This window comes from Arachis stenosperma, chromosome 7, assembly GCF_014773155.1.
Source record: "Arachis stenosperma cultivar V10309 chromosome 7, arast.V10309.gnm1.PFL2, whole genome shotgun sequence".
Lineage (NCBI taxonomy): Eukaryota > Viridiplantae > Streptophyta > Magnoliopsida > Fabales > Fabaceae > Arachis > Arachis stenosperma.
In genome coordinates, this window is record NC_080383.1 from 18,180,853 (window position 1) to 18,193,781 (window position 12,929).

General features: G+C 31.0%; 2 protein-coding genes across 2 annotated transcripts; both read left to right on the forward strand.

Moving 5' to 3' along the window:
- The first annotated feature begins 1,439 nt into the window (after positions 1 to 1,439).
- LOC130939504 (nudix hydrolase 3-like) lies at positions 1,440 to 6,810 on the forward strand. The gene is made up of 17 exons (XM_057867605.1): positions 1,440 to 1,477; positions 1,555 to 1,737; positions 2,585 to 2,665; positions 2,747 to 2,831; positions 2,910 to 3,125; positions 3,211 to 3,297; positions 3,451 to 3,557; positions 3,695 to 3,869; positions 3,931 to 4,130; positions 4,196 to 4,277; positions 4,366 to 4,431; positions 4,536 to 4,613; positions 4,948 to 5,043; positions 5,138 to 5,244; positions 5,332 to 5,500; positions 6,192 to 6,275; positions 6,347 to 6,810. Exons 1-17 carry the CDS (start codon positions 1,440 to 1,442, stop codon positions 6,725 to 6,727), a joined length of 2,235 nt encoding a protein of 744 aa, XP_057723588.1. The 3' UTR covers positions 6,728 to 6,810.
- Positions 6,811 to 9,834: 3,024 nt separating this feature from the next.
- On the forward strand, positions 9,835 to 12,061 carry LOC130941767 (plasmodesmata-located protein 7-like). The gene is made up of 3 exons (XM_057870354.1): positions 9,835 to 10,751; positions 11,394 to 11,507; positions 11,614 to 12,061. The coding sequence occupies exons 1-3, from the start codon at positions 10,028 to 10,030 to the stop codon at positions 11,619 to 11,621; spliced, it is 846 nt and encodes a 281-aa protein (XP_057726337.1). The 5' UTR covers positions 9,835 to 10,027; the 3' UTR covers positions 11,622 to 12,061.
- Positions 12,062 to 12,929: the final 868 nt, after the last annotated feature.

Consider the following 12,929-nt stretch of genomic DNA (forward strand, 5'->3'; position numbering starts at 1 on the left):
CCCTCCCCATAACCCTTTGTTTAGGGTAGATATATAGGGATTGTTTCTATCTTTGAAAATTTAAATTATTACTATCGTTATTTGCATAGGTTTGAGACCTTAATCTGGACTCGGTTCCAAGTAATAAGGTTGCTGTAGCTTCAGTATATCCAATATGATAATTATTCATATGAATAATTTTATATGAAAATAATAAAAAATAATTAAATAATTTAATATATTTGATTAAAATATTCAATATAATAAATATTTATATATTAGCTACGATTTTTATATAAAAATATTTTTATATATATAATCACTGTGTATATACATACTCGTGCATGTCTTTTGGTAATATGTTAACCGGTTGCCTCTATCCATTTCATTCTATTAATTAAATTCCTTTTTAAGCTCAATTACATGCTCTTTTATATTAAAGATCTATAATTATACAAGGGAAAAGCAAGACAGATTTTAATTAAGTGTTTCTTTAATTATTATGTCATCTTAAATAAATATATTTTTATTATTAGTGATCTAATGAAAAAAATACATGCATACACATTAGGAGAAATGATTATTATCTTTATTTATTAACAATTAAGAATATTCTTGAAAGAAATTAAAATCATTTTATATCGAATATTTTACTTTGAATAATATTGATCATAAATCTTACTCTAATCAGTCTCTTAATATTGAGCAATGTTCGTTTCTAGTTATTAATAAATAATTTAGTGAGCAACTTTTTATTACTATACTGAAAAAAAAAATTTGAACACCTTCATTTTTTACATCTGTCTATATAAAATATATTTTTTAATTATAATTATTTATTTGAAAGATAAATATGATAAATAATAAAAATTAGCCAATAAAAATCTTAGATAGGTATATAATTTTCCAACTTTTATGTGCTAATTTTTTGTTGATGAAGATTATTTTTTAATTTTTGTTGGTTGCCAAAAAATTAATTAATTCATAATTCATAATTAGTGAAAAAATAGAAATTTGACTAATATTAAATTACTTACAAGATAATTATAAATAAAAAAGAAAAAATAAGAAAAAAAATACTAGCTAGTTGTCTAACATTTTTAATAATAAAAGATAAAATTTTCACTAATGTTGATTAAAAAAAATATAGAAAATTATCAAAATTTATAGTTTTTGGTTATTAATTAATCATTAATGTTTAAAAATATGAGATAAAATATGTTGTTAAATTATTAAACTAAAAGAATTATACTAAATTAATAATTAAATAATAATAAAAAATAATAAATTTTGATGATTCTAATATTTTTCTAATTTAAGAAAAAAAAAGTTGGTGATAAGCTAGCCTTTCTCAAATGTTATATTAGTTACTTACATGTTAACTACAGAGTATGTGACTTTTGATATATACATGCACATATATATAGTTAGTTATTATCAGGTGATAAAGCAACACGATGATGGTGTGTGGAGCTGAGAAGAAGAGGCAGCTACACAGGTAAGCAACCCCTCTCCTCCTGTGAATATATATATAGCAATGCAAGTTGATTATCATACAATTTATTTATTATGCAGAGGGGGTAGTGGGGATTATGGGCATGATGATGTTGAAGGGCGTGGTGGTGTTCATGTGTGGATTTTTGCTGAGAAGACGCAACAGTTGCTCCTAGTCCAACGCCATCATCACTTCCAGGGCCTGTGGGACGCCTCCACTGCTGCAATAATAATATCTCCTCATTCACCTCTTACAACTGCCAGGTACCTAATTCATTCATTTTTATATATTTATTACATGAGAAAGTATAGAGAACCAATGGCCTAAGCGTACAATGTGTACAATGAAGGTTTAAAAAGTATTAGAGATATGATCATTAGTGTTACATTGTCCTGTTAGGTTAGGCTTTTGGGATGAGTGGTATTATGATGTGGTATTAGAATTTTAGATCTGGAAGGTCAAGAATTCGAACCTTGGTGAACCCCAAAATTAGCTTTTTATAACATGAGATATTTATTATCCTGGTATCCGGATGTACGCTTAGGCCATGACTCCTGAGCAGTATCCTATAATCATTTGCGTGTCTTTGACTAATAACTTAAACTCCAAGGAGAAATTGTTCGATTTTTGTTAATCCCAATGTCTCTTATGTGGGAGGTGTATTAGAAATACCATTATTAGAAATCACTTTCAGCAACAATTTATTTTGATTTTAGTGATAATAAAAATAGTTATTAATATTTTTATCAGACATTATCTGTTTTATACTTTGTCGTTAAAAAAATTTAATAACAATTATATAATTATGGGTGAAAACCGTTTTAACGACAACAAAAAATATATAATTGTCATTATAACATAAAATAATAAAAACAAACATTTAATTATCGCAAAAACATGAGTTAAATAAGACATATAGTGACCATTATGTTATTACCATTAAATCTGTTATTAAAAATAATTTTTATTATAGTATATAACTATTTATGCGTCTTTGTTTTATCAATTAAATTTTTGAGAAACTTTGTTATAATTAGCAACCATATATCGAATGCACATATAAAAATATTACTATTATTGTTTTGTGCATATGTATGATTGAATTTTCAGAAGGAAGCTCCAGCAAGAGTTAGGCGTAACACTTGCCGAAGATGGATTCGAATTTATATTTTCCTTCCTCCAACAAGAAAGGTAAATATTAGTGTGTCCTGTCCTGTATGGTCGATTAATAAAGTTCTATGAATCTGATCGATAGTGTAGTGGCAGTGGCAGGAATAATGGAGGAAAAGAGATTAATAATGATGTGTATTTGGTAACAACTATTGATCCAATACCTCTAGAGGCCTTTACTCTGCAGGTGAGAATGCATTAATGTGTGATTGTGTGTGTTCTCTAAAAACAGAAACCTGACGGAAACTTTTAACATCCTTGGCAGAGGGAAAATGTTTCTGCTGTTAAATATGTCACTTACCAAGAGTATGAAAGTTTACTGGCCAAAAATGATCCACACTATGTTCCTTATGATGTTCATGGACAATACGCTCAGCTCTTTGAAATAATTACAAAGAGGTACCAAGAGAACACTGTTGCCCGCACTTTAGCACTACAAAAGCAACTGAATCGTTATGCTCCTATTTCCCTCAATGCAGAGGTTTGTATCCTTGTTTTAATTAGTTCAGGCAAGATGCTGTGGTACCCGTTATTTGATGTTAGAAATAACTTAGAACTTCACACAGTTGACAGGGCTTTCGGATTCAGATAAAGATGCTCTTGCTTTAATTGTGAAAGCAGCAGCAGTAATCGATGAAGTTTTTTATGTGCAGGTAGTTCATTTGCATGCAATTATTTTTATTTTGTACCTTGATTAGCTTAATTTATACCTAAATTTTAGTGAACATCTGTAAAATTTGATTATTGGCACTGCATTATTACGCACTAATACAAGTTTGGATATTTTTTGAATTCCGGCGTATCAGTCTTGGTACAGTAATCCAGATCTGAGAGAATGGTTGAAGGAGCATGCTGATGAATCAGAGTTAAATAAGCTGAAGTGGTCCTATTATAAGATTAACAAGAGCCCCTGGTATACTATCTCATCTTCAATTTTACTATTAAGCGTTAACATGGTTAATAGAGATGCTGATGTGTGACTGACACGTGGCAACCATGGGCTGATGTCTCAAAAAAGTGAGATGTTTTATTCACCATTGTTTTTGGCAGGTCTAGCCTTGACAAGGATGAAGCATTTTTGACAAGTGCAGATTCGGCAATAAAAGTTCTTCCTAATGCAACTACTAAGACAGTTACAGCATGGAAGGGTCTGGAATACAGAGCTGCATTTCCCGTGCAAAAACCACTTTGTGCTAATTTCTACCCCCAAGACATGGACAAAAAGGTATACCATAACTATATTTAATTTTGATAAGCATACATTGAAAAATATGATGAAATTGCAGGAGTTTGAAACGTGGAAGGGGAATCTGGATAAGGATCAACAGAAAGAGGCAACGGGCTTTTTCAGCGTTATTAAAAGGCACAGTAACAGTGATGATGATAATGATTTACATGTGGTTCCTTACTCTCAAGAGTATAAGTCTCTTCTTGCAAAAGCTGCGGATTTATTACATAAAGCTGGGGACATTACCACTTCACCAAGGTATTCATGGTATATATATTTATATATTGTGGTTGTTGACTCGTTCAAATATTTTCCAAGTGCAGTTTGAAGAAGCTGCTGCATGCTAAGGCTGATGCTTTCCTTTCAAATGATTATTATGAATCGGATATTGCTTGGATGGACCTGGTAATTAATTACTCTTGCAGCATGCTTATGTTGTGTGTATGTGATTTATAAGAAATTTCATGATCTTCTAATTATGTTTTCTGTGCAGGACTCTAAGTTGGATGTCACAATTGGGCCATATGAAACTTATGAGGATAAACTTTTTGGATATAAGGTAATAATTCTGAATTATTAATTGGTGTCTATAACTAAAACAAAGTCACTTTAGTGTAGGTGACATAAATTGATTGAAAAGAATAATAATGACTTATTTTTTAGGCTACATTCGAAGCGTTTATTGGAATAAGAGACGATAAAGCAACTGCTCAACTGAAACTCTTTGGTGATAGTATGCAGGTACTACATATTCTTAATTAAATAATTCCAATGTGTATAAATTATGTAAACAAAAATTATAAATCTCATGTGACTAAAATATCAAATAACAATTCCTCTGCAACTAAATAAAGCTTCTGGAACAAAATCTCCCGATGGACAATGCTTACAAATCAGAAGATGTGAGTGCAGCACCGATCCGTGTTATCCTGCTCAACTGAAACTCTTTGGTGATAGTATGCGGTACTACATATCTTAATTAAATAATTCCAATGTGTATAAATTATGTAAACAAAAATTATAAATCTCATGTGACTAAAATATCAAATAACAATTCCTCTGCAACTAAATAAAGCTTCTGGAACAAAATCTCCCGATGGACAATGCTTACAAATCAGAAGATGTGAGTGCAGCACCGATCCGTGTTATCCAGCTTATATATAATGCAGGGGTGAGACAAATATGTAAAATTTTCACCATGTTATTTCTGAAATTTTTACAAGGGATTATTAGTTACTTGTAATGCAATCATTTCTTTTGATCAGGATGTCAAGGGACCGCAAATTGTTGCTTTCAATCTACCGAATGATGAGCGTATTGTAAAAGAACGCGGAACATCTATGGTTATGCTTAAGAATGTTCAAGAGGCTAAGTAGAATTTCTCTTTCAGCTTAATTTCTAGTTTGTTCATGTATGAATCCAGTCTCTGATATCAATTTCAATTCTAAAATCTGAATAGGTTTGAGCGCATTCTTATGCCAATAGCTGAACTCTGTGTTGCCAAGGAACAACAAGAGCTTGTAGATTTTGAATCATTTTTCACGCATACTATCTGCCATGAATGTGTGCATGGGATTGGACCTCATACCATAACACTTCCAAATGGTCAGAAGTCTACTGTGAGATTGGTCAGTTACAACAACATTTATATTTGATGAATTTTGAGACTAAGATTATCTCCAATGCTATATTTTATTTTAGATTATGCAAAATGATATATAGTATTTATGGGATCATATAATAATTTAAAACTAAATATGAGATTTATCATTTAAATATTTGGTTTCAATGGTTTTTTAATAAAATAAAATTGTCGATCTCATTTAAATTAATAGAAATGCTAGTTACCCTTTAACTTTCAACCTTTTAGTAAATTTTTTTAAAGATTTATTATTATTTAATTAATTTAAATACTTACTTTTTCAAACAATCAGGAGAGTTATTTGTTTTTTAATTTATCTCTCCTGTAAAGGATAAATAAAGGACAATATTTAAAGGATACCTAGTTATACAAAATTATTAATTATGTCATGAAATTACTCATTCAAAAAGTTTAAACGGATAAGAAAAGATAACATTAATGATTATATCTCCTTTAATATTCCCCCTTGAACAAAACTGCTCTGATACCATGCCATATAATCACTCATCCTAAAAAATTTAAATTGATAGGAGAATACCACATTAATGGTTATATCTCTATCAATTTCCAATACAAAGTGAAATTTGGAACCATTTCATTTCATGTATATGTCAGATTTGAAACTCCAAAAAGGCATCTAGTATAATTACATGATAAGTGCAGACTTTTTAATGCAGGAATTGCAAGAATTCTACTCAGCAATAGAAGAAGCAAAAGCTGATATAGTAGGCCTATGGGCATTGAGGTTCTTGATCTCCAAGGTTAGTTATCATTGTGATTTGTGTGTGACAATGCAGCATAATTCAACTGAATGGATGTTGCAAATGAGCAGGGGCTGCTCTCTGAAAGTCTAGTGAAGACTATGTATGTTTCTTTTCTGGCTGGATGCTTCCGGTCAGTGCGTTTTGGATTAGAAGAGGCTCACGGGAAAGGACAGGCATTGCAGTTCAACTGGATTCACGAGAAAGGAGGGTTTGTGGTGCACTCGGATGAAACCGTTTCTGTTGAGTTTTCAAAGATTGAAGATGCAGTTGAAAGCCTGAGCAGGGAGATACTCACCATACAAGCCAAAGGTGATAAAGAGGCTGCGGCTTCGCTTCTCGACAAGTACGGTGTGATTACGGAGCCACTCAAAGTTGCTCTCAAAAACTTGGAGACAGTTGAGGTCCCTGTTGACATAGTTCCCAACTTTCCCATTCTCGCCCAAATATAAAAACATTGCACTCATCATCATACACCAACCAAGCAAGTTCATCTTTCCTTTCTTGTTGATTCATCGTAATAAGGATCCAGGCATCCAGCTACTAAATAATGGAACAATATGTATTGTGTTTGTCTAATGTTTTCGCTTTCCTTTCATCCACTGGAAAAACAATAAACATCCATAATAATTTCAGTGACTTATTGGCTTATTGTTACTCATTTTGGATTTTTGGTTGGCTTGACTAAATTGCCCTTGCGTCTAATAATAATAATAATAATAACAATGTTCAATTATTCGGTTGATATTTATAGTTTTATTAAATTTTTATTAAGTCTTTATATATTTTTTGTTTCAATTGAGTTTTTACATTATTTTTAATTTTATAATTAAATTTTTTTAATATAAAAAATATTAGAATTAATTCAATATTTGTTCGCAAATTAAATATATCTACAATCAACAACCTAATAATAATCACATCTTGCAACACTTTTTAAAATTGTTCACTTTTGTATCTAGAGTTCTTTTTTCCTTTATATATGTGAATCAGCCACCAATTCAAACGCAATTTTTTATATAAAAAAGAAAGTCCATTTTAGTTATCGATCATGCTTCATGCCTATAGGACAACACGATCTTAATTTTTTGTCATTTTTATCGTTAATTTGTAATAAAAACTGTTGATATCATATTATTGTTTCAACAATAATGGATTATACTATAGGATTATTGATTTTTTTTTAAATTTTTCTAGAGACAACGTAACCGTCTCATTACCTTTAACTCCTCTTATTGTAGCATATATTAAGTAAGCTTTTGCTTTTTTGGGTTGCTGCTTTTTTGCAATGTATTGTTTTCCCGATATGAAATAATTAACAATATTTTAGGTTTGTGCAGAGTGCAGAGCTAGCTTTATTGTATCATGAACAGTAGTATTTGCGCATGATGCTTGGTTCCTTAACGTCTAAGGTTTGTATATGTGGCATCCATCTGGAAGTCAAATGCTAAGATTGATTCCATCAAATTAGTTTTCGAAGTAAAAGACGAAGGACAAAAGTGTAAAAGAGAAAAAGTTTTTGGTCCAACATATATATATTATTAGAATTTAGTAATCTTATCTTTAATTTCCAATAAAAGAACCTTAGATTATAATGTTAGCGAAAAACGAAAAAAAAAAAAAAGAAAAACCCTAATTAGAGTAGGACAATATACTATAAATTAGATAATTACAAAATGCTTGGGGGATAGACTATGTGCTGCTTTAATTTTTTCCCCTAAAGTTGATAGAGCTTAAATAAAACTCATAATTCAGGTGAATTTGATGAGTTGTTATGAATGAATATTATTAATTGTGAGTACTATATGTATGTGCACGTACATACTAAATACTGCCTTATTTGGCAGTCTCTTTTTCTAGTCCCAAAAACAAAAAGTAAACAACCACCCCCTTCAATTATTTATAATTTCATTATCCATATGAGAGACATAAAGCAGCAACTTGTATATACCATGAACAATGTAGCTAATAATTAAGATGCTGTTTTAATGACCCCAAAAAAAAGTTGCTATTTTATTAAAACAATTCCACAAATAATAAACATATATAATGGAATCTAGGAGTGTTATTATTTAGCACTCTATTTTATTAATTATTCTAGCACTCCATTTTACACAGGTAGTATTTAATTATAAGAAATATCAAAAATCAATATTTTCTATTTATATTAGTCGATATTTTGAATTAATATTATATTTTCATACTATTAACATTTAGAATTTTAATTTAAAATTTAGAATTTAATATAAAATATTTTTTGTTGATTAAGTATTAATTAAAAATAATAAATTCGATTTATCATATAGCAATGTTAGTTCTCTAATTATAATTTGTAATTTTAAAATAAAAATATATTAGAACTCAATCGCTTAAATACTAATCTAAAAAACTTGACAAACATAAACATATTTAATGAGATAATAATATAAAACTCCTTTACCCTAAAGTTAATGATTTCAGGTGAAGTTGATAGCTAAAAACTGTTAGATAAAAATTTAGTCAAATTATCTAACAGCTCTCAATATCAACTTCATGTAAAATTCATTGTACCTAAATTTCCACCTTTGCTGAAAACCACCGCCCGAAATCATTGTCAATTGTATGAATTATCCACTTTCTACTACTAGAATGCTTTCAGGAAGTGATGAACTGTTCAAAATATCATATTGGATCTTTTAATATAGAACTACATTGGAAAGGAAACACAATAAGTTAATCGAAAATGTTTAATAACTAAAAATATTTATCCAAAATTAGTGGAAATTTGTTTTATTTAGTATTAAAATATTTAATAATTATGACAGTAATTAATGAAATAAATGTTTTATGATATACGGATACGAAACACGACATGATATAAAACATGTCGATACGCAAATTTTAAAATTTTATAAGATACGAGGACACATACATGTAAAAGATAAAATATTTTTTAGATAAATCATAATGATATTTTAATATTTTATTGATATTAAAATATAATTTTTTTTAATTATTTTAATGTCTTATTTTAATTATATCAAATATTTAAAATATTTTTTGTTTTAATAAATAATAATATATACTATATCTAAATTTATTTTAAAAATATATGTTAAGAATAAAATTGGACACGTTGATACGTGATGGTATTTAGATGTGTACTAGCATTTCTAGTAAAGTTTTTTTTATTTTTTATTAATACACTGTTTGAATACAGCAGACACGCCTATCAGATGAATATCAATAAATATCATATGTAAAATGTGTCCGACACAAAGATAAGATGACTCAACGAAGTATTCGTATTTTATAATAAAGGTTAAATAAAACAAATTTTAAAAAAAAATTTGTCTCTTAATTTTACCTAAGTTAATAATTTGTTTGAATTATTTGGACCAAATAAAGCAAACTAATGAAGCATGAAGATCACATAAAGAAGAACAAATTAGAGAAGGAAAAAGTTAACATGGACCCCACACAAATGACATGGCTAAGTTAAATCACGGATATAAACTTGCATATTTAAACCAACTCAATGTCCATGCTCACAGGTCTTTCTCCACCATTCAAAGTTCCTTCAAGTATATACTCTCATCATCATATCTCACACACACATACATGCAAACGTTTTTGTACGTCAACATCTCCAATTTCCAATTACCAATTACCAATTACCAAACCCTAGTTTCCCTCTTATCACCAACACTCACACACACAACAAATCATACAAAAAATAAAGACCTATAAACATAGTCATCACTTGCACAAAAATGTCCAAAACACCCCTTTCTTTCACCATCTTTCTAACTCTCTCTCTATTTTTCTTTCCCTCCATCACAGCCTCCTCCATCACAGACAGATACCTCTATGGCGGGTGCACCCAACAAAAGTACACTCCAAACTCGCCCTACGAGTCGAATCTCAACTCGATGCTCACCTCGCTGGTCAACTCGGCCACCTACTTGTCGTACAACAACTTCACCATGGTAGGCGGCAGCCAGCAGGACGTCATCTACGGCCTATACCAGTGCCGTGGCGACTTGTCCATGCCAGACTGCGCCACCTGTGTTGCACGCGCTGTCACAAAAGCTGGGGACATGTGTCGCGGCTCTTGTGGCGGTGCAGTGCAACTGGATGGATGTTATGTGAAGTATGACAACGCCACGTTTTTGGGCGTGGAGGATAAAGTGGTAGTGTTGAAGCAGTGTGGGCCCTCCGTGGGCTATAACCCAGAAGGGATGGGTAGTAGGGACGCCGTGCTGGGTGGACTCGCGGGCTCTGGTGGGCCCTTTCGTGAGGGAGGGTCCGGAGTAGTCCGTGGTGTAGCTCAATGCATGGGGGACCTTAGCTACGGAGAGTGTCAGGATTGTCTCTCCGAAGCTATAGCAAAGCTGAAGAGCGACTGTGGGACGGCGGACTACGGAGACATGTTCTTGGGGAAGTGTTATGCGAGGTATTCTATTGGTGGAGCCCATCAGGCCTCCAAGGCCCATGGTAAGGCCCGTGGCCATGTGCTTCTTATTGTGGCGCTTCTAATTCTTGTTTCTTCGCTTTGAAGTCTCTCAGATGAAGGGTTACTTTTAAGAGAGGGTCAAAAGAAAAAGAATTGATAAAGAACTTTTGTTGTGCCTTAATAATTTGAACTAGTTTACATGTCAAGGTTTGTAAATTTGTTGATTGAACCTTTTTTTTTTAAAGAAAAATTGTAAAGTTTAGTTTCAGGAAGTGCTTAACATATTGCGTCATTGGTCTTTTGAAGAAATAATGAAAACTTTTTCTTTAGGGTTTTATTTTCCTTTTCTCATAACTCATACATATGTTGATATAATAAATGTTATTCTTATCTTATGTCTAAATTCTTACCCCTCTTCTGCCCTAACTTCTGTTGTGTATTGAAGTTATGCCAGTTTTGTTTTTTTTTTATTTTTTTTTAAATAATGCTAGTAGTTAAGAGAGAGATATCAATTTATATATTCTTTTGATATGCGGACTTTGGCCTAGGCTTAGCTTCTAGATTCATTTGGTAATTTAAATTGTATAGCCCAAAAAAATGTTAGGAGGAAATTCAATAATCATATATATTCTATTTTTTTTTATATCACCTTACTTTTTTTCTTCCCAATGGTTGTGTTGCAGGAAAATCCGGTAAAGGAGGCGAAAGAACATTTGCTATGGTTATTGGAATATTAGCTGGAGTAGCAATACTCATTATTTTCCTTGCTTTCTTGAGCAAAATTTGTGGACGGCAAGGTAAATTATAATCCATAAAAGCACTTTTTTTTTAAATGAATTCATTAAGCAATATATTAACATAATTCCTTTTCATTTTTGCTTGTGTCTTTAATTTTCCATGCAGGAAAATGAAGTAAATTATTGAATTTGTCATAATCAATTTTCATTCAGCGCTCGTGGCATAGGCCAATTCTCGGTCTCCAATCTCCATCATCCATTTGCTTTTTGAGCCTTCTTCTTTGCTTTAATTTCTTTCATTTTTTTTCCTTCTAATAATTTCTTTATTTGTCACTACCTTTACTATGCACAATTTTAAATTGAATCCAAAAGAGGACTTTGAACCTTGAGGATGATACCACTTGAAAAAGGAATGTTGAATTGGGCTCCTTTATTTGAATGTGAAATGAAAGAGGAACAAAAGCAGGCTGAGATTCTAACTCTATTCTACTTTTCTTTCCACTTCACAAAGTTGTATGTGCTGTCTCATATGCTTACAAAGAAAATCAATCATGTTATTCTTTTGATTCTGTAAAGCTACATATAATTCACACTTTTGCTTTGTTTATCATCGGTATATGCACCCATGAACTTTTGGATTATTCATATATATTATCCTTATTCACAATGCATGGGGTATCAATGTGCACAATAATGTTAAAGATTTGGTTCAAAAACCATTTTGATATAAATTAAATTATTAGTATTTGAAGTCTATTGTATATCCAATAATTTGAATACAACACTTACTTCACTTATTAAGGTGGAAAATTACTGTAACCATAAAGATTGTAGGTAGTCTCTAGAGATATGGAATTAAACTTCTAATACATTTTTTTTATGCACGAGAATAATCATTTGGAGTGTAAATATTTACAAACGAGTCTAATTCAATTGAGAGATATTTCACATGTATAAATTTTTTAGATACTGTATCCTTGGTAAATATGAAACTTGTAATAGTATTCACAGCTCCATTAATATTATAGCAATCTATAAAAAAATATACGAATATGCTATATGTACACTAAAATCAGCTACTAAAATTAGTTATCAGTATAAAATATATGTTAAAATATAAATATTTTTTTTTTTGAAATCAAACAGCTCAACACAATAGTAGTGGAGCGACCAGGTTACATAACTAAAAACAAGCGGAACTAACAAAATAAACTACACAAAAACGTCCCCATATCATCTCCGGCATAGCCATCAACAACTAAAGGGAGTCCCACCACTCCACTCGTTAGTACTACTCGAAGATATGTTGATGATTTCTTCAACTCCTTTTCTTGTGTGCTGAAAAATCCGTCTATTTCTTTCCAACCATAAGTTCCAGACGATCGCGCAGAAGTACCTCAACCGGTGATTACGCTCTTCCATCCTTCGCGGTTCTTCTGTCCAACTAAAAAAGTGTTCTTTCATCGATCCCGGGTATGACCA

Bases quoted from the DNA above. Each gene is read 5' to 3' on its own strand.
- LOC130939504 (XM_057867605.1), top strand. From the start codon at position 1,440: ATGGTGTGTGGAGCTGAGAAGAAGAGGCAGCTACACAG. The intron at 1,478-1,554 runs GTAAGCAACCCC...TTTATTATGCAG, and splicing joins AAGAAGAGGCAGCTACACAG to AGGGGGTAGTGGGGATTATG. The intron at 5,044-5,137 runs GTGAGACAAATA...TCTTTTGATCAG, and splicing joins AGCTTATATATAATGCAGGG to GATGTCAAGGGACCGCAAAT.
- LOC130941767 (XM_057870354.1), top strand. From the start codon at position 10,028: ATGTCCAAAACACCCCTTTCTTTCACCATCTTTCTAACTCTCTCTCTA. The intron at 10,752-11,393 runs GTAAGGCCCGTG...GTTGTGTTGCAG, and splicing joins TCAGGCCTCCAAGGCCCATG to GAAAATCCGGTAAAGGAGGC.